This window comes from Echiichthys vipera (assembly GCF_963691815.1).
Source record: "Echiichthys vipera genome assembly, chromosome: 1".
NCBI classification, from domain to species: domain Eukaryota; kingdom Metazoa; phylum Chordata; class Actinopteri; order Perciformes; family Trachinidae; genus Echiichthys; species Echiichthys vipera.
The window spans coordinates 22,701,567-22,723,426 of record NC_139826.1 but is presented as its reverse complement, the minus strand read 5'-3'; the positions used below and the strand labels follow the sequence as shown (position 1 = coordinate 22,723,426).

Sequence of the window (21,860 nt, the reverse complement as noted above, 5' to 3'; positions counted from 1 at the left end):
CATGAGTCTTCTCTCCCATCTTGTAGAGCTGGGAGATCATTACAGAGGACGAGTCCACCTTATACCACAGCAATAACCAGCTCACATCACCTCCACCCCACGGGCCTGAGGAGTTCTACCCGTTCCGCCACGAGCTGAGAAACACTCAGGTTTTTGGGGCCACAGCTGGCGAGCTGCGCACCTCCCAGACAGTGAGTCATTATCTGTGCAACATACGGTCGTGATTACTGGAAAGACAGAGGAAGAGAGGCTCACAATGAAATTAATATGAACCACAAGCTTTCAGTGAGAGAAGGAGAGGAGTGGGAAGTATATAGCACATTAATGGCCAAGTGATCATTGTTTTCTTTGACATCCTTCCTCGGTCCTGCAGGATCATGCTAGTAATTCAAGCCATTCCAGTCTCAGAGGAAGTGGCCGGACTTCAACAGGAGAGGAACATCCTGTTAACCCTGTGGTGAGTATTTCACTCCGTGTTGAAATCACTCCTTTCTACTTTTTGCCAAACCTGTCTTGCTTGTGGCTGTTTGAGTGGACAGATGTCGGTGTTCAAGATTCACAGGTGTTTTCTTAAAACCGGTCCTTTGGTGTAGCTGTTAGGAAATAGTTTTAGCGAGGTTTAGTGATTCTCTGTTGTTATGTCACTCAGTGAGCTCGAGGTTTTCAGTATTGATCACTTCAGTTTTCATGTCAATAGCTGCTTCCAACCTCAACTGGACTGCCTCCAGGCTGGGAGGAGAAGCGAGACAGTAAAGGAAGACGCTACTATGTCAACCACAACACCCGAACCACTTCATGGACTCGAGCCGTCATGCAGGTATAAAGGGTTTCCTTTTATTCTTATTGAGGCTGATAGGGGGCACAAGTACGCATACTGACACTCAACCTGCAATTTTCAAACTCAATTTCTCCATGGCTCTCCATATTATATTTTTTGTTGGACAGCAGACAGAGGCAGCAGCAGCAGCAGCACAGAGCCGTGCAGCTGTACGCCAGAACTCGACCCCGCCCTTACCCTCCATGTCCCCCGAGGAGTCTCCTCAGCATACCCCGAGCCCCGAGGCCACACAGGAATCTGGCTTCCTGCCGGCTGGTTGGGAGGTTCGCAGTGCTCCCAGTGGAAGACCCTTTTTCATCGACCACAACACTAAGACCACTACCTGGGTGAGAAAGCACAAGACTTGAGATGTGCTTTTACCTCCAATCATAAGTGGTGACCATTTTCTCTAATGGTCACAAGGATCTGGCTCCGAGAAAGACAGTACAATACAAATACAAAGCAAAGTTGAGGTCCCATATTATGCTCATTTTCAGGTTCATACTTTGATTTTGCATGTCTACTAGAACATGTTTACATCCTTTAATGTTTAAAAAACACTTTTTTTTTCATACTCTCCGTCTGAAACGCTACATTTTAGTTCCCTTCTCTTTAAACCCCCTCCTCAAAAAACCGAGTCTATTCGGATCTTCTGCATCTTGTGACATCACAACTGTACAGAAGTCCTGTCCGCTCGTTTAAAGACACAGTTACGGGCTGTGTGCGTTTCTCTGGGGATTGAGCATTTTGATACAAAGCGCCTTGACCTGCTTTATATTCAAAAGTCTCACAACATGGGACCTTTAAGATGTGTGTCATGGTGGCAACTTAGTCAGTAGCATGTCCAGCAACATTTCTTGTGTAAGCATTTCCCCTTTGACTGAAACACACCTGTTTGTTTTCTTCTGAACAGGAAGATCCCAGGCTAAAGATTCCTGTGCAAATGAGGAGGAGACCCTCACTCGACCCATCTGATCTCGGCCCTCTGCCGGTAAATTACGCAGTTACAGAAAATCAGTTACGACATTTATCAACTTTAGGCTTTGGATCAAAAATCCTGTTTGGTTCCTTAATTGCACTGTGTTGTGATATATTATCAGAGATTATATTCCTGCCTATTTTATTTAATAGTCCAAAGCCTGTTTTTAAAGAGTGTGATATTTTCTTCTGTCCTAGCCTGGCTGGGAGGAGAGGATCCATTCTGATGGGAGGATATTCTACATAGATCACAGTGCGTATGACATTTAATAGATTACATCTGGGACTCAATAATGTGTGGTTTCCCTCTTCATAAATGACCTCTGATGTATTATATTTCACAGACACCAGGACCACACAATGGGATGATCCCAGATTACAGAACTCAGCTATAACTGGACCAGTGAGTATAGATTATATTTGACAGATTATTCATCAGTAACATAATATCAGCACACAATAAAAATAGTTCTCTATTTATAGTGTAGAGGTTTCCTGTAAAAGTATCATTGACCACAGCTTAGGTCGTAAGGTTAAGATGGATTTTTTACTGAACACTCCTTTTGTTGATTATAGGCAGTGCCTTATTCCAGGGATTATAAACAGAAGTATGACTACTTCCGGAAGAAGATGAAGAAACCGGTGAGTGTCGTCAAAGAGCAAGTGTAACTGAGATTGTTTTCTACCTCTACCATGCAAATACTTGATGAACTTTACTTTCACATGTACTTTATTTATTCAACCTGAAGATGGTCATTAACTTTCTTCTCAATACATTTTCTATGGAGGCTGACATCCCAAACCGCTTTGAGCTGAAACTGAGACGAAATGCGGTGCTGGAGGACTCATACCGACGCATCCTTTCAGTGAAGCGGGCGGACCTGCTGAAGGCACGACTGTGGGTGGAGTTTGAGGGAGAAAAGGGACTGGACTACGGTGGCCTCGCCAGGGAGTGGTTCTTCTTAATGTCCAAGGAAATGTTCAACCCATACTATGGACTGTTCGAGTATTCTGCCACGTGAGTCCGAACACTGCCTCTCCATAAACCTCCTCTAATTTCTCTCATTAATGCATATTTTAGGAGTACAGACATCCAAACAGAACAGTGTTGCATTTTACTGTACAGCCCATTCACTTAAAGAGGAACATGGTGTTCTGACTTCATATTTGAACAGTGAATGATATCCTGCTTCTTGGTCTGGAGAAACATGTGAAAACACTAACTCACAGAAACAAACACAATGTGTCACTGCTCATATTGGGCAGTCACAGGCTCTGTGTGTGTGATTTTTGTTGTTGGGAAGAGAGCATTTATATTGACACACTATCAGGCCACATTAAGATTCAAATTTCTCGTCTCTTCTTGGGATCAAGTTGTCCATGGAGCAGTTAGCGCTATCTACTGTACATAACTGGTGATGAGCGTCAATAAAAATACAAACTTCATGTCAAAAATCCCGGTACAATCAAAGGATTATATTTCTTATAATAGTGGCAATTTAAAAATACACATAAGCAAGCCGTAATTATCTTTTAGCAAGAACCAGGACAGCTTATTTAGGAAAATATTTATTCCTGTTTGTTTGTGATTTATCTTCCAGGGACAACTACACACTGCAGATTAACCCCAACTCAGGTTTATGTAATGAGGACCACCTGTCCTACTTCAAGTTCATCGGCCGCGTGGCAGGCATGGCCGTGTATCATGGCAAACTGCTCGATGGTGAGTGCCACCTATTTGAATAAATGTCAAAGGGCAGAGGGATCAGACGGATTTGAGCAAGCTGTTGATTTTATAGATCCTGACATTTCTGTTTGTATCTTTCAAAGCTTTCTTCATTCGGCCTTTCTACAAGATGATGCTGCAGAAGCCGATCACTCTCCAGGACATGGAGTCTGTTGTGAGTGTCACATTTTTCCACTGCAGATAATTAAATGAACACCTTAAATCAGGTTAATCTGGAGGACATTCATTTTGTTTGTTGTCTTTTCAGGACAGTGAATATTTCAACTCCTTGATGTGGATTTTGGAAAACGACCCGACAGACTTGGATTTGAGGTTCACCATCGACGAAGAGCTGTTTGGACAGGTTTGTTCAAACCAAAATTTGTATGAAATATAGACGCAGTCTCTGCAGTGTAACCCATAGGTTTCTGAAGAGCCAAAATTAAGCTCGTTGTGGGCCGTTGCCATCTTGGTAATGGCCCAAAAATGGCCAAATAAGTGGGGCATGGATGGAGCTGAGGCCGGCTCAATGAAGCCTTTAGTCTGTGCTCGCCACTTGTGACCGCAACCACCTGTCACCCAAAGCAATTTATTAATGCAGAACTTTAAGCCATAATGTAATTTAAACAGGTGAAAAAATCATTTCGCAGACAGTTGTCATGAACAGGAAAATTAGCTATAGAGACCAAAACCATATTTTCTACCAGGGGGTCTTTGGGGACTGACTTTCGCATTGGTGTCTTTCAGCACTGGAGGTTGCCACTTGGTTCAAACATGCCGCCTTTGCCTCAGTAACTTTTAGTTTGTGGTTTTCTGTGTAATTTGTATATCACATTCTTCCTGTTCAGACTCACCAGCATGAACTGAAGCCAGGAGGCACAGAGATTGTGGTCACTAATGACAACAAGAAGGAGTATATCCAGTAAGCAAAAAAAAGAAAAACACTTTATCATCTTAGGAGTGTTGAGATAATGGTTGATGCTAATCTGCTGTTTTGCGTTGTACAGTCTGGTGATGCAGTGGAGGTTTGTAAACAGGATACAGAAGCAGATGACTGCCTTCAAAGAGGTAACAACTTGGGTTTTTTTTGTAACATAGCAGACATTATTAAACAGTATAAAGTAAGAATATAAGTCATGATCTTGTGTTTTAGGGATTCTTTGAGCTGGTACCACAAGATCTGATCAAGATCTTTGATGAGAATGAGCTCGAGGTGAGTTTTCAGTCCGTCCAATGTGCTGAAAATGAACCAGATTCATTCCAGAAAGATGAATAACAGTGTCCACCTGCCCTCTCTTGTCCTCCACAGCTGCTCATGTGTGGTCTTGGAGATGTGGACGTAAATGACTGGAGAGAGAACACCAAGTACAAGAACAGCTATTGCTCCAACCACGTCGTTATCCAGTGGTTTTGGAAAGTAAGACAACTTTCCATGCCTGGAGCCATCAAGCTGGGCTGTGGACCTTTTGAAGAGCTTTGTATTAGTTATTTATCCGTAATGTCTGTTTGTGTTCTAGACGGTGCTGTTGATGGATGCAGAAAAGCGAATCAGGCTCTTACAGTTTGTGACAGGAACGTCCAGGGTCCCAATGAATGGCTTTGCTGAACTCTATGGTGAGTTGACGCTTTTTATTGCTACCTCCTGCAAAGTGGTCTTAGACTAGATTATTCACTCTTGGATCCACTTATCATATGTAACTTATCTTTGTCTCAACACGTCTTTTCCCCTCTATGCTGTGTACACCTGTACAATTCACAGGTGGCTTGAACTCCAGTTAAAATTCAGTTGATGGTTTTATTTTCCAGGGTCTAACGGACCACAGCTGTTCACCATCGAGCAGTGGGGAACACGTGATAAACTCCCCCGAGCCCACACATGGTGAGCACCTCACTCAGATTTTTCCGTTAATTTTGTCCGACATTTAAAAAAGGCCGGAGCAGATTGTGCCAAAAACAACACTTGTGCTCCCCTTGCTAGTGATGTGTTGGTCATGTTCAGCAGTGTGGTATTGTAGCGAGGAACATTTACAAATATCATCATTTTACAGTAATGAGGCGAGGACGTTCAGAGCCCACAATGTCTTCTGTCAAAGATCCATTATTCATAATAATCTATGAATGCAAGATTAATAAAGACATGTTTTGGGGCTTCAGTGGCTTCACAAGGTTGTCCTGTCGGCTCAGAGAGATAATCTGGCATCATTTTTGTGGCCGTGATAATGAATGACTGAAAAATAAAAAAGGACTAGTAAAAACAAATATATCTAATTGAACATATATTGGGGTGAAGCCCTCTAGTGGCTGGATACAGTCATTTACCCCAATGAGACGCCTCGGTATTAAAAGGGAACTCCACTGATTTTAGTCACACTGCAAATTGAGTTGCATTATGGGAAGTGAAGAATTCAGGGTTTCTGGAGCTCGGTGCACACTAGGAACTAAAAGTCAGAATATTCCTATCTCTGGAAAGTCCCGTAACTTTATGAAGGTGTGATACTAAACTGCTGGACTGTCCCTTAAAGCGATAGTTTGGCGTTTTTGAAGTGTGGTTGTATGAGGTATTTATCCATTGCCGTTTTATTAACTACAGTAGATGACAGGCACAACAGCAGTTTGGAGAAGTAGAAAGGAGTACCGACACAAGTTGAACACACATGTTATGCTGTGGTTGGGGGCACTCGGATTTCAGGCACACCTAAAAAAAAATCCATTTCAGTTTAAATGTAGGCTATATTTAGAATATTTTAAAACTATATTTTATATATTTTCACTGCTTTACTATGCTGTCAGACAGTACTGTCCTGAAGTTTCTTAAGCTGTCCATTCTCCCTCTGCAAAAGTTCTTCTGTATACTCCGGCTCATAAAACAATACTCTTGTCTCCAAAGTGAACGTGTTTCGTGGTCACTCTTATAATTACTCAATTTTATTTTCTTGTATTGTTTGTTTATTCCATAAACCACAGAAAGTCTGACTCAAACAGCTGGTCTGCTGCGTATTACAGTGCATGCACAGCTGCGCTTACACGTAGTAGAAAAGTAGTGCCAAAGGAAAGGGCTGTTGGGGGGCTGGCTGTCGACAAGGTAAAGCAGTGAAAATATGTGTATATATATGCTCTATATATTCATTCATTCATTCATTCATCTTCAACCGCTTGTCCCGCGGGGGGCTCGAGCCGATCCCAGCTGACATAGGGCGTGAGGCGGGGTACACCCTGGACAGGACGCCAGTCTATCGCAGGGCAATTAGAGTCATCAATGAACCTAACACGTGCATGTCTTTGGACTGTGGGAGGAAACCGGAGAACTCGGAGAAAACCCACGCAGACACAGGGAGACACTAGCTTCTTTGTCAGTACTCCAGTCATCTACTGTAGATAATATGCTGATTATCAATAAGTACAGTATCAGTATAAGTGTGTTTCATCACAGTACAGTCATATAATTTGGTTTACAGCTCAAAAAACACATTCAAGTGTGCACTAGCTCATGTGAATGACCAAATTCTTGGATATGATTTTTCCAATGATTCCCTCATTGTCTTTAATTTCTCATAAAGCTTCAACCGACTGGATCTGCCTCCTTATGAGTCTTTTGAGGAGCTGAGGGAGAAACTTCACATCGCCATTGAGAATGCACAAGGCTTCGACGGGGTGGATTAGCGCTTGTGCCGTATTTGAGCTGAGCTGACATTACTGCGTGATGTGGTGAAGAAGGTGGTGAGAGAGAAGAGCTGTGCGTCAGATTAAGGTCTTAAACCGCCAGCTGTGTGACGGATGAAGGACAGTCACACGACCTTCACTTCAGTCCTCTGTTGAGGAACACGTGGAGAATGGACTTTAAATCTGGAGTGAGGGAGGTATTTAATCACTCTACGTGTTCTAAAGTTTACAAAGCAAAAATGCAAAGCTGTATAACATACCTTGACTAACCATAAGAACTGTTTTATTTGGGCTGAATTGCCTCAGAAACACTTAATGCTCAGATTCTCACATCAGGGGCTTGTGAGATTTTGTCTTCACATTGTAGTTGGTGGGAATTAGTTGAGTTGTGTTCCTTAACTTGTCCCTTCACCACATGTTAGTACTGAAAAGAGTGGACCATGGGTCGCTACGTTATCTTTAACATAGCTTCAACTCTTGTCATTTGAATGAAAAGAGCAGAGCCCATGTTTCCTGTCCCATACCATTCACCATTTTAAGTAAAGTAAAGTAAGTAAAGTCTGAAGTCCCTTTAAACGTGACATTGGCCCAACTGGAGCAATGTAACAAAGATCGTCCAAAGGTTTTAAAATAAAAGATAATGTGTCAGAAAATTTATACAGCAAAACCTGAATGATCAAATTGCAACTCAACCGAAATACTATAACGGACGTAAAGATATTTTTTCGTATCATTTAAATTCTATAAATAATTATATTTCTCATTCCATCACACCAGAATCACTCATACAGATCCAAAATATACGTATGCACCGCAAATGCATTGGTAGCAGAAAGTGTGCAAGTTATATACATGTTTGAGCGACTACACTTCTAGTTAAGTGTATCATATAACCATTATAGTAGTGATACCAGGACCAGTAAAAGGCTAAACTAATTATACTGTAGTTTGTATCCGACTACATGCAGTGTTAGAAAGACTATGCATGATGTACATATTAACATGAGATTATTGAATATCACCTCTTTTTTGTTTGTTTTACAGTTATTACATAAATATACTGTATATACAAAATTAACTTTGCCTTCTACAAAATGATGAAGCATTTATTGTTAAACTGTTCAAAGTTGTGAAATTGGCAGTTATTGGTGCATCTCTACATTTATATGTCATCTTTCTTTTACGATCAGTACCCACTCATACTCAAGTTCAACACTGACTGTTTGTGTGTCAGAGGAATAAACAAATTCATATACTAGGGGTGTCACGGTTCGCCTACTTTATGATCCCATTAGACATTCGACTTTAATTCAATTCAATTCAATTTTATTTTTAGTGCCAAATCATAACAAAAGTTATCTCAGGACACTTTACAGAGTAGGTAAAGACCACACTCAATGACTTATTTATGATTTACATAGACCCAACAATTCCCCCGTAGAGTAGAGTGGCAACGAAAACCTTCCCTATAACAGGCAGGAACGTCGGACAGACCCAGCTCTGTGGAGGACGGCCATTTGTCTGCACCGGGTGGGGAGGAAGAAAAGGAGAGAGAGAGAGAGAAAAGACGGACAGAAGGACAGAGAGAGACAAAGACAGTTAAGCCATAGTTAGACTACGGAGTGTGGATTTGTAAAGATTAACAGATTGTTGGTTGTATGAACTATACAACCGTGATTGACATTTTCAAATTCTTCTTTAAAAATAGGCTGCATTGCATCAAATCTGATATAACCGCCATATTTGGGGGAATTTACCACACTAAGGCTATGTGCGGGGAAATTAGAAGAATTTGAAAGCTCATTTTCCTCATTTCGATTTATTTTTTATGTAGAATTGAAATCATGACACCCCTGGCATATACATGTAATGTCTCCCAGCCAGTAGCTCACAGAAACATTACCCGACAGACCGACGCACACTTTGCATACAGGACCTTAGAAATGATGGTTTGTTGCCTTTTGTCAATGAGTGATATCACGTTGTTTTCCTCTATTCATCGTGGGTGTCTAATCGCAGCAAGGTGCTCTGTTTTTAAGAGTGCAGCTTTAAAATAGTTTTGTTGGTTGTCAAAATGTGTACAGATTAATGTCTGTTTTTCAAAATGAGTAATCACTTGTTGATACCTTTGTAAGAAAGTAACTGTACTTCAGCAGTACAGGAGTTTCAACATTTTCTGAATGGTAAAACATGTGTTTACACTACCTGCCATGTTTACAGGTCGCTGATAAAAGAAGATGTCGTGAGCTGGTTCTTGTCTCTGACAACACAATTTTATACTTTATGCTTTTATAAAGTGAAGCACTTTGTTAATATCCATGAGTCTTACTTCTGAACTGTCTGAATCTTTGCCAATCTGTCAGCTGCAGACTGCTTAAATCACTCTTTAAGGAAATGATCCATGCTTCAAGTGCACATGTTTTAAATGTTTACATGTGAGCATTGCTGAAAATAAGCACATTCTCGTCTTTCACTTATATTTAAAGTTAAATACAGAGGCCTTTGTTTGTAATGTATTGTAGAATTTGATTGTTTATTGATGTTTTATGATCTCTAAATAGAAGTACTCTTATATATCTGTTGTCTACTGAAGAATAATGAATAGATCAACACTTAATTTCTGATATATCAAATGTTCTTATCATAGAATTTAATTATAACACCTATAAGTGCATTACAACAACACAAACAACATACATGCAACATTTATACAACCGTTTTAAGGCTGGAATGAACTGTAGCTGTTAAATCCCAATTTGATGACCTATAACACACCAAATTGAATATAAATATATTTGAAAAATAAAGAAATATAAAAACAATTATCCAGTGTCTTCATGTGTAACTTTCCCACTGATGTTCTGTTGTTATTTTGTTGTATTTGCATTTTCTTTCCATTGATTTGATGCACTTTTACCAACTATATTAATTTTTGCACATTTCTCAGTAAAACTATTCTAAGTCCTATTTATTATTAAATGCTTTGTAAACAAATATTAAATACATTGTGTGTGTATATATAATGTAGTGGTAAGTAACTCTTCCTGTGGCACCCGTGCTTTAAACACCGGTAATACACAGTAAATAAGTCTCAGTTTGAGAAGTATAACACAAGGCTGCAGCTCATCAATGAACTGAACGAGACTAAAGACTAGCTGGCTTGTCAAAGGAGCCTAAAATAAAAGTTAATTAACGGAGGAGGACACATGCAGTGAACTGGAGAACCTCTGCTGTGCGTCTGATGGTTCTGTACAGAAAGCATTTTGCAAAATCATCAGATGTTATCGCAAAACCAGCATGCATGCGCGTATGAGCCACAACGATACAACTACTGCTATTAATACTTACTACTGGTAATATTAGCAAGTATCAGGCACACTCAAAATTACTTTAAATGTTCTAGTTTTATCAAAGGGCAGTATTTTAGGTGGGAGATGGAAGAGGATATATAACACGGTGTACACGACAGATACAGAGCAGCAAACAAACCACCTAAAATATTGTAATCATATTTTCAGTCTGTGTTTTAACACTGAATAACTGCAGGTGTGGGTTTATGACTTGATACACTGTGTTGGTTATTTCACCATGTCTAGACTAAGGAGTGTTTTGTTGCAGCATTTCCCTTTTAGATGTTGTATGAAGAGCTTGAATGGGTCTTGGAGTGGGCATTTTGCTGTTTTTCAAATTGAAACACCACATTATCAGATTTTATCAGATGAATTGACATTAGTGTACAGCCAACAGCAAAAGAGTCACAGCAAACAACAAATATCAAACATAAAACACAACAAAAACAACAACACAAAACAACAAAAACATTAAAAATGAATTACAATTTCATGTGGTCGTTGGCCTGAATTGCAGCGGGCGTGAGGGATGTGTGTGTGTTAGTTTTGCAGAAAGGCTGCTTGTGTCTGCGCCCTGATGGCAGCAACATGACATGATTGAAAGTGCTTTTTCAGTTCCCTGATTTTGTACAGGAGCTTAATATATCCTCTCAAATTAAATCCATGGATGAACTGTTTAGTGTTTTGGGCGAATTCTTGTGTTTGTAGTACTGAAATGTTCCAGCTGGGGGAGATGAAGCACACTGTGTTCTTCCTGAACTTTAACATTTAAACTTCATCTGTCAAACACAGTAATGGAATATAACTAAGTACATTTCCTCAAATACTGTACTTAAGTGTTAATTCTATTTACCTAACTTGATTTTGCTTATTTACATTTGCAGCTTTCTACTTCTACTCCATTAACCTACAACTCAGAGGTAAATGTACCTTTTCTCCACTGTGGTTGCTTTTTGACAGCTTTAGTTACTTTTCAGATTGATCCTTGAATCTCCAGATGTGTTGACTTTAAACGTTTGTGATAAACTGAAGGATTAAATGTTCCTTTATGGGAAATAGGCTGTTTTTTTCTGATAGCATGAAAAGTTGTGCAATGTTAGTAGGTTACTCAACACCTCAGCACTCAGTATCTGACCACTGCACCTTCACTGTTACTGTCATACCTTACACTGCTTTTATTTTGTACTTTATCTTATTTAATCCTTGTAATATGTGCCTTATTTTATATTTTTTATTACGTGTGATATACATGGGTTCATTTTATTTTTGTACATAAGCATGGAAAGATACTACGCACCCTTTGAGGACACAATCGCAATTGTGTTGTTGTTGTGCTTGCAAAATGAAAAATAAAGTTTTAGAATCTTGACTGTTTAAAGATATGTGGTTCTCACAGAAAAGCAACACTACAGTACAAACATAGGATAAACCTAAAGATTATGACGCATGGCTGTAAATTAAACTACCCAGTAAAGGAGTTAAAATGAGAAACTTTAAACATCTACAGCCATAAAATTCAACCTACACATTAATGCAGCAGTAAAATGAAATTATAATAGTAAAATATTAACAGGGAACATTTTACTGCACAATGAATACTTTTACTTTAAGTACTTTTACTGATAATACTGCACGTTTACTTTAATAAGGGTTTGAATGCAGGACTCTAACTTGTGGTGGAGTATTCTCATAGTGTGGTGTCTGTACTTTTTAATTAAGTAAGGGATCTGAATACTTCCTCCTAAATTGATTTGTTTCAAATCAGACTGTGCAGAGACACATTACATCTTCTCTTTGAATTCTGCTTTTTATATCCAACGGTTGTCTGTTTTTCTGAGGTTTTTAGTGGTGGCATTTACTTTAAACTATTTCACTGCACGCTAATGTAACTGCGGTCAAATATCATCATGTTGACCTCCAGTACGGGGCACTGATTCATAAGTAGTGTTAGATGTTAACTAGAGCAGAATCTGTGGAGAGGATGCATCGATGTCTCTGCGGTCAGAGCCTTTTGTGTGACTCAGCTCAACAAACACAGTCCCACTCCCACTATATTCTCCACAACCCCCCTAGTGTCGCACTAAAAAAGTCCACTCCCCTCCACAGGGGTCAGTGAAAAGGTCGCACACGATTCAGGCCGGCCTTTTGGACACCTCTTGGGGTCAGCGGGGATGGGCAGTGTGGCAGCAGGAAGACACAGGCCTCAGCCAATGGCAGCAGGTTCTGGGAAAGCTGGCTCCCCTTTACCCACACCCTCACCAACATTCATAACCTGATAATGACTTTTACTCCATTGATCTGGCCGCAGAGTTCACATGCAGGCCGACCTTCGCTCCACCCACAAACTGTCCCATATTGGCAGGTGCCGAAACTGAATTCTTGATTAATTAAACACCCTGGGGAGAGCCTCGCTGACCATGAATGAGACCAGGTTTACACTTTCTCACATTATCTAACTGACTATTATTTTTTGTCTAGTAAAGCACAAGTATTTTCCAAGGAAACAAAGTGTGTGTAAGACGTTATTGTGGCAGAGGAAGTCATTTTAACAACATTGGATGATATGTTGAGGCTATTCTTGTAATTTATATTTTTTAACCATGCAGTAACTATGACTTTTACGTTTACATATTTCTTGCACAGTTCTTCATGCAACTATGGAAAACTCACACAGCTAAAATTCAGTTCACTGAAGCAGTTTGAACATAGGATCCTCCATATTTTTAAATATCTTTTCCAAGTAACAGCATTTTCAATAAACCATAAACATATATTGTTGGGCTGTAGTTTAACAGTGAAACAGTTAGTTTATCAGTAGTATTTCTGCATAACCCTTTATCAAAGAGTGCATTTTTCCCTGAACGAATCAGCACTTAGTGTGTTTTCTTCCGATTGACTGGACATCACAGCTGGGATGTGGTCCTGCTGCTGAATAAAGGTTCACAGAGGGAGGGAGAGGGAGCGTGGGAGGCAGGACTGTGCATGGGGGGGGGGGGGGGTTGATCTCTCTCTGAAAAAAGTGATGGACATCGGATCAATATCGACATTGACACAGCAGCTGTCCTGCTCCTATCAATGCTTCCTCTTAATTGCAGAACCTAGTTATAAAGGACAACCTCATTTCCATTAACATTTTTTTTTCAGTCTGTAGAGACCATTTGGTGTGTAGTGGGTCTCTGATACTGAGTGGTCTGCCCTCGTCAATACAGCTCCACTTGTATTGATAAGGAGTGAAAGTGAAAGGGTCCTGGTGGAGCAAGAGAGCCGACAATATCGGTGTGCTGAACGCTCATTGTTTCGAAATGTACAGAGCATTCATCATTTAGGTGTGAGGCCCACACCACACAGAAAACCAGGGATGTTAAAGGTATTGATACGCTGCGTGCATCCGTTCCTTGAATGAAAGAAGGCTCAAATCAATGCAATACATAAAACGCATAATCAAAAATCAACTTCATTCAGAGGAGAGTTGCTGATTTATAGAGCTGCAATGATGAATCAAATAGTGATCAGTTCTCAAATATTAGAATAATCAACAACTGTTCTGATAATCGATTTGAGTCACTTTTTGAGAAGACAATTGTTTTCTCTGATTCCAGTTTCTGAAATGTGAATATTTTCCTCCTCTTAACTGCCTCGTCTACCTGCCTTATAAAGGGGCTGTGCGTAAAAAAAGTACATGGTGCACATTCCTAAATAAGTTAATAGACAGGAGCCCCAGTTTGCCCTTCCAATAGCGTAACCTGGACATGGACAGGCACACTTCTCTAGTTTCAGAGGCACTTTTAACTCCCTTACATTTATCTGACATATTTAGTTACTTTGCAGATAAATATGTTTACGTTCAGTATAAGCTATACTAATAAAATATGACATGTTACGCCTTAAGTATCATAAAGTAGTCAGACCTAAAGCTGGAATACCTTCCACATTAATTCAATTTCAATTCAATTCAATTCAATTTATTTTACAGTGCCAAATCATAACAAAGGTTATCTCTGGAGACTTTACAGAGAAGGTAAAGACCACACTCTATGACATTAGTAATACCCACTATAATATATTACCAAGGTGCTCAGAACCTTTGCTTTCACTTGAGTACATTTGACTGCTTATACCTGTATTTACTCAAAAAACACTTTTTATACAGAACTTTTATTTGTAATACGTTTATATGTATGAGTACAGTTTGTAAAGAGATTATTGGTTTGCTAGTTTTATATAAGTAAAGTGAACTTCCTGTGATGTAGCAGAGATCTTCTGCAGGGGGTCCGTCAAATTCTTTAATAATCTTTCCACGTTTATCTAAAACAAAATATACATTAACATGAATGCAAGGTATTATAAGCAAAGATAAATTTGTGAAAAAAATAGATACATTCACACAATATCGATGATGTTTACTGACTTATCGGACAGGTAACCATGCACAGATACAACTGAGCTGAAGGATACATGTGATGTATAAATATATGAATATGTCAATAATGAATATTCTAATATCTTAGTGTTGAATGCACCATAAATGCTGTGTGTTAGGCCTAATTTAATATGCACCTTAATTGAATACAGTATTAGTAGTTAGGGGTCCCAGCCAAGGGGACCCTGGCCTAAAAGCGTTGAAGACCCCTGGTGCAGAGCATGGACATGATAAAGAGTATCTGAAGTGTGATCCGTGCAGAGGCAGCACTGTCCTCTCTGTGGCCGCAGCTAACGCTAGGTGGCGCTGGACTAGAAGCTTCACTCGGATCTGCAGCAGTGATTAATTGACTCATGTCCATCCCAGAGGAGGGGACCGTCCTCCTGCAGCTCAGCACCGGTCACTCTTCCTCAGTAGCACACCAGTCCACCTGGAGGAAACAACTATGAGAGTAGCGAGCATGCACAGACAATTCAAGTAACAAATGGCGCCTGTCAAAAGGAAATTAAATCAGCGGTTGCTGTTCTTTGCCGTTTTTCTTCCAGTCTCAGGTAAGGAGAGTTTTTCACTTATATTATGTGGCAGAGCTAAATGACAACCACGAACTGTGACTGAACAGCTCTGTGACTTTCGGTGACTGGAGCCTCAACAGGAGCGGAACTGTTAAAGCTCCTGTGTAACCTGACGGCGTTAGCTTGACTGAATCAACATTTATCACCAAAGCTGGTCACCTCGGAATGAACTAGTTAACGTTAGAATGTCATAACTTGATAAACTTTCGTTTTGTGTTTACATTTTACAACAAATAAACCATAACGTTGGGTTAGTTAAACAACTGCCATGCAACTGCCGATAAACGTTCGTGTTCAACTGTCAGTTAATATTCAAACTTTAGCCGTTTTTTAATCGAATGTTCGCTGCCAGCTATCGTCATTGACGTCACATATAGATATACGTTTACGTCACACTCAATGTGATAACGGTTATAACGTTTACCAGCAGTGGTTTCACTCAAATCGACCACCTCCAAACTCTTAACCTAAATAAGGTAAGATGTTTTAACTCGATCCTGTTTCTAGATGTAAAAGCAAATTTAAGGGTGTGAAAATGCTTGTTTATATCCCTCCCCAAACATCAGCAATATCTAACGGTTATATGATGCTTAATATGAGTGGGTTTAACTGAGCAAAGGGGTGACATAATTTATATTATTTAGTATTACAGAGTATTTAGTTACAGTGTGGGCCTGTGATCTTCTGACCAGGATTATCCCATGACAGAGCTGAAGTGAGAGATCAGTAGTGTGTTAGCCCAACAAAGAAGGATTTGTTAAAACAAAATCAATACATCATATTAAACACAGAGCTGGTGTTGGGTATATGTGCCCAAGGATAATAATAGCCTACTGTGGCCAGGCTTTATGAATGGTCCCTTCCTTTGATTTAAGAAAATGTTGCAGGGTATTATGTTTCTGCTTTGAACTGGAAGTGAAAAACAAATGTATTCTGTTGATGATATATTTAATTATAGCATGTCAGAAATAACACTGTGCCTCTCTATTTGGTCCACAGAGGTCACATTAATGAAACTTATATAATGCGTATGCTGAGAGTTCGGTAATAGGTTTCTAATAGGATCAACAGTTTCACCTTCAGCTGGTGACTTTATGAGCCATAAGTAACTGGATTAAAGTGGTGCAGAAAGAAAGCTACAGTGTGATTACTGCACATGACAGTAGACCTCCAAGCCTCTCAAATGTGATATTTCACCTTAGTGGGGCGTTTTTTAATTAGTGTCACACTTGTATCCATCCGAGACTATAAACACTGATAATACCTACCCAGAGGATACTGAGACGCAGCCTCCTAAACATGTAATTACTTTCTGAAAACTCACCTTTTAAATCACTTTAAGCCAGTAATGTAAATGCTTTAAATGTTTTACTAGACTCCTGCTGGTGCTGGCCCCGTTCTAATAACCACCTTCACTCACATGCTTTTCTTCTCTCTTTCTGCAGGTGTTTTATGTTTTAGTGAGTTATTTTTCATCAAGGAGCCCCATGATGTCACTGTCATGCGGAGAGAAGCTGTTATTTTGGACTGTCAGGCGCACGGGGAGTCACCCATCGATGTCAGATGGCTCAAAAACGGAGTAAAAGTGGTGCAGAGTGAGCGGGTGTACCTGCTCTCCAACGGCTCCCTTTATATATCAGAGGTGGAGAGCAGAAGAGGAGACAAATCAGATGAAGGGCTCTATCAGTGCCTTGCTCAGAACAAATATGGCGCAATCCTGAGCCAGAAAGCCCATCTTACAATCGCAAGTGAGTATCGTGCTGGAGTCACATTAGAAACATAACCATGTGGAGGACATGAGATGAGTTGTATGAGGTGATGGACAACTCTAATCATGTTCAGGCAGAGTCAAAAGTCTTGGATTCTGGCTGTTTGCTATCATTTAATTGCAATAATCCCTGGGTGAGATTCAAATCTCCATGCAGGACTCATGCGAAGGGATTTAAATGTGTACACGTTACTGTTTATTTGAACTATTTGTTTTTTTTTGCTGCTCAGTGTTGCATTCAAGGCAGCTTTGGTGGTAGCTGTGGGGACAAAGTCTTCAAAGATCGAGCCCAAAAAAGGTTTGGAAAGGGAATATGCCCATTGGTGTGTTAATGAAGGAGCAGCAGAACTGAAAGGTCAGGAGCTGTCCGGGACACCGGCTCTCCAATGCTAAAGAGCGGATGACCCCTATTCACAGGCTGGGGCTTTCATGTTATTGCACCCTGATCGCTTGAGGAATTGTTCTTTGGGAATGCCTTCTCCTCCAGCGCTGTGCGAGTTGGCCTCGTAGTTCACGGGGGGGGGGAGTAGAGAAGCTTCAGGCAGAGTTGGTCATTTGGGACCTTATATCCCCTCCTCCCACACCACAGGCCAAGCGTCTTGCATAGCCACTTTTTTGCAGAATGCATGTTAACCCTTCTACCTTGCCTGCAATGCCTTCCCCTGTACTAAAACATGCATTTTTAACATTGCTGAAATTCTAACTTATATTAAATTTAATGAGGCAGAAAATAGCAGCTTTAGATGTCTTGGGATTGTAATCCTTGTTTCCATGTAACTCCTAAAGTATATTCCTCCCCCAAAGGGATCCTGATGCTGAGAAACGCTCTTGTTGAGTTGATGAAGATTATGATTTTCTCAATTTAATCAGATGATCAGTATGCTGAAACCTCCAACGACCACCTTTTTATACAGATTAATAGGAGGTTGATAAGATAGCCAGCACTTCTGGGACACATTTTATTGAACTTTAGTTTTTTGGTGTTTTGGAGCTTCTTGAGCCAGTTCACATGAATTATTCTGAAGTTGTACTTAAATGTGATGCTCTGTGGTAGAGATCCCTGTCGTAACTTGGATATTTTCCGGTGCTTAAAAAGTATGTATAGTTTATTAATTAATTGAGTGGTTTACCTGCTTTATAGTTTGACGTTAAGAGGTGATAAAGGCTGCCAGTAAGCTTTACTAGTTTGTTTTAAAATGGCACTTAAACCTGCTTGAGGGTCTATCTGGAAGCTCATAAAATTTGCACATACCTGAGAAATGCTCAGTTCAAGGACACAGAGGTAGCAATGGGGGTTGTTGCGAGTGCTGTGCCCACGTACATACGTACACACACAAATGTGAATTGCTGTTTCGCAGCACCACTGCCTTTCCCCGGGTGTCTACATGACCAAACTTTATTGCAGGTCTTACCAGGTCAGCAGGGGCTGGAGGCTTTGCACACAATTGTTTTCTGCCTCACTACTCTGGGGAAAGAGTGAAAAGCTTTTCACTCGGACCGTTTTTGTCCACATGCCCTCCACCCCCACCTTGCTCCCAAAGAAAAGGGGTTTCTTTGGAGACAATTGTTTGTCCTGATATCAGTGGAAAGAACAGCTGGACCTGTTCCCCACTGAAAGGCTAATTATATTAACTGTAAAAGTTAAACATCAGAGATTGATTCTTAATTAACATTTTGGTTGAAAAGTCAGGGTGGCAATCCTCATTAAACAGAAGGGCTCTCTTCTCTGACCTGCCTCATGCATGGAAATCTACTCAGATTTTGGCAATATACTGTTATTTGGCATTCATTTATTTCAGCTGTGCATGAAATTGAGTTTATTATGAACATTTTGATCCAAGTGTCACTGTGTGCTGAGGAACACGTGGGGAGCCTCAGTTCCTCTATTCCAGAGCCGATTAGATCCCTCTTTATCAGTTATGCTTCTATTTCCTTTGTAATAGCTTGGTTTTATGTCTGCAGGAATGGTGAGCTTTTTAATCTTATGCTCCTGTGTTGACGCTATGGACCTGCTAGTTGTTCTTTGAGGAATGTGATGGTGATGGAGGGTAACCTTAAAAACATTGGGTTTGCTAAAGCACAAAGGTGAGAAGGGATTTGGCCTCGATGAAAAGGAATGTGACACATGAGCCTCGCCATGTGACTTTTGTCAATAGACTTCAGATTGATGGGGTTTTCAGTAGAGATATTACCTCCTGAGTTAGCTTCTCATTTTGGCCTTTTGTTCCATGTGATTTCAGGTCAACAAGGCATGAAAACTGAGAAAAATGTCAGATTTCAACTTTTACAGGCCCCACATTAGGCACTGTCAAGTTTTACGTATGCATTGAAGTCTGGATGGCTTCAGACCTGTTGTTTAAGAACTTAGTTTAAGATTGACCAGTCTCCGCCAACATACAGCTGGTCAGAATATGGCTTTTTTTTTCAGGTTAACTTTCTCGAAGTCACAAACTTTTTCGCAGAATTACGACTGAAACAGGTATTCTCGGTAGGGATGTTACTTGCCGTTGCAAAGTCCTCCCTCAGTTTAAAGGTTACGCTATTGTTGTTATTTTTTACGTTGTTTTTGGCGCCGTTGCTTCCTGGTTTATTCTATTTCGGGGTCAAAAGCCACCACCACAGAGTGGGGAGGGGGGAGTTCTAACCCCGGCACATGCGCAGACGAGAAACCCGATAATAATCCAGGTAAGGCTTTTACATGCACAAGAACGCCGGTTACTATAGGAGTTCTCTAGGTCTGTTAACCGGGGTATGGTGTTTACATGGTTTTCGAGAAACCTGGGTATGCTCGTAACCTGAATATAATCGGGTTTTTAAACTGCATGTAAACGCACTGACTGTATGCAATATAGTGTATTGTAATGGCATCCTAGATTACAGCTATTGTTTCTAGCTCTGATAGGGAGTAAGGCCATTCTCACAGAGTATCAGTCATCAGTTATTTCCAAATGTTAGTTGTACTTACAATGTGTATTATGTTTATTACCTTAATTTATGTGCAAATAGTTGTTGTTATGAGGTGAAAGAGCTCTGTCTCCCTCCTGTCGTTGTGTCTCTCATACAAAGTGCCTTAAGAAATCTTTTATGTGTATGTTGTTGTTGCTTGATGAAAAAAAAGTAATTTAGACAAGTGCTTGTTTTGTGGTGACCACTTCATTTGAAACTGTCATCCAGTGTAATCGGTTCCAGGGACACACCAATCCAACTTTTTCTCTCCCGCAGTCAGTGTATTGTAATGGCATCCTAGATTACAGCTTTGGTGTTATTGTTTCTAGCTCTGATAAGGCTATTCTCACAGATACAGATGTTATGTATTTTATACTAAGAGTATCATTCACTTAATCTGTGTTTAAACTGAGATGGTAAATGGACTTGTACTTGTATGTAGCGCGTTGCTAGTCCTCTGACCTCTGACAAGGCAAGTTTATTTGTAAAGCACAATTCAACAACAAGGTAATTCAAAGTGCTTTACGTAAAACATTAAAAGCAATAGAAAAAAAACACATAAAAGATTTAAAACCCATAAAAGGTAATTTAAAACATATGACAGATTGTTACAGTGACAGAAGGTACAGTTTACTGAAAAGCAGCGACAAAGTCTTCTGTCTTGATTTAAAAGATCTAAGACTTGCAGCAGACCTGCAGTTTCTTGGAAGTTTGTTCCCGATATATGGCACATAAAAACTGAACGCTGCCTCTTCATGTTTTATTTTCACACACTGACGCAGAGGCTACCTGCCCGTCATCTAATCCAATCATTTAAACCACAATCACACAACCATGCACAGCACAACATGTGTCAGAGTGGCTTTAAAGGAGTTGTTTGAAGGAGCTGCTGCTGTTCATGTACAATGTTTATTTTTCTGTCCAGGACCTCAGCATTATTTTAAGTTGCTAAGGAATGATTCTGACTAGCACTGGCTCGGCACAATTAGGCACCTCAATAAGACGAAAGTAAACCTTGCACAGTGTGAGCTGTGGTGTGAACGAACGAAACGGCCTGAAGTGAGACAACTCAAAGCCTGGAATCTTGTTTTTCTCCTCTGCTGGACACGAAAGGTTACCATGGTTCCTGAATTGCGGGCCCAGAGGTCAAAGGCTTCTTTAAATTGTTCAATAGATGGAGGGCAGTGAGACAGATCTTTCCTACAAGAAAGCGGGATGCTCATCTAGTTTTATCAGTTTCTGCAGTAGTCATCAGTGGGTCTACTTTTGTTTTCTCTCTCTTTGGTGTCGTATTATACCACAACTTTTATTTATTATTTATCCGCCATCAACTTATTTTTTTAACATGCCACAACAAAGTGTAGAACTGTTGCTAACAAAATAATCTAGCTATCTTTAGATGGACTTCTGCGCTCCATGTTATGATTCGGAGATTAAAGACAATGAAGCCACTGTCTTTGGTGAGTGGAGGGTTGCTGTTGAATGATTGGAAAACTTTGTAGCAGAGATAAGGGGTTGGAGGAGGGGATGAATGCTCCTTCCAACACCGCTCCCCCACTGCCCGCTCTGTGCTTTCAGAGGTCACGCTGCTCATGGGAATAGGTCTTTGTTTAGCCATGCCAG

At 40.3% G+C, this 21,860-nt stretch overlaps 2 protein-coding genes across 5 annotated transcripts in view; both read left to right on the top strand.

Moving 5' to 3' along the window:
* The window catches only part of nedd4a (NEDD4 E3 ubiquitin protein ligase a), a 30,180-nt gene extending 20,230 nt beyond the window's left edge, over positions 1-9,950 (top strand). For 2 of the 4 annotated variants that reach the window (XM_083913752.1, XM_083913750.1), the window contains 19 exons: positions 27-191; positions 374-457; positions 698-817; positions 949-1,164; positions 1,731-1,808; positions 1,994-2,048; positions 2,140-2,198; positions 2,372-2,437; positions 2,584-2,813; positions 3,397-3,518; positions 3,626-3,696; positions 3,790-3,885; positions 4,370-4,443; positions 4,529-4,589; positions 4,675-4,734; positions 4,831-4,938; positions 5,039-5,135; positions 5,328-5,400; positions 7,079-9,950. In XM_083913752.1, the coding sequence (XP_083769878.1) occupies positions 27-191; positions 374-457; positions 698-817; positions 949-1,164; positions 1,731-1,808; positions 1,994-2,048; positions 2,140-2,198; positions 2,372-2,437; positions 2,584-2,813; positions 3,397-3,518; positions 3,626-3,696; positions 3,790-3,885; positions 4,370-4,443; positions 4,529-4,589; positions 4,675-4,734; positions 4,831-4,938; positions 5,039-5,135; positions 5,328-5,400; positions 7,079-7,181 (1,938 nt within the window). In that variant the 3' untranslated portion in view covers positions 7,182-9,950. Of the gene's footprint in view, positions 1-26; positions 192-373; positions 458-697; positions 818-945; positions 1,165-1,730; positions 1,809-1,993; positions 2,049-2,139; positions 2,199-2,371; positions 2,438-2,583; positions 2,814-3,396; positions 3,519-3,625; positions 3,697-3,789; positions 3,886-4,369; positions 4,444-4,528; positions 4,590-4,674; positions 4,735-4,830; positions 4,939-5,038; positions 5,136-5,327; positions 5,401-7,078 lie in introns of all 4 variants that reach the window. The other 2 variants (XM_083913751.1, XM_083913749.1) reach the window with 1 other exon arrangement.
* Positions 9,951-15,435: 5,485 nt separating this feature from the next.
* prtga (protogenin homolog a (Gallus gallus)) overlaps positions 15,436-21,860 on the top strand; it is a gene marked incomplete at both ends in the record, with an annotated part of 32,227 nt that continues 25,802 nt past the window's right edge. Inside the window, 2 exons of the mRNA XM_083919637.1 lie at positions 15,436-15,502; positions 16,969-17,271. Of these exons, the coding sequence (XP_083775763.1) occupies positions 15,436-15,502; positions 16,969-17,271 (370 nt within the window). The remainder of the gene's footprint in view (positions 15,503-16,968; positions 17,272-21,860) is intronic.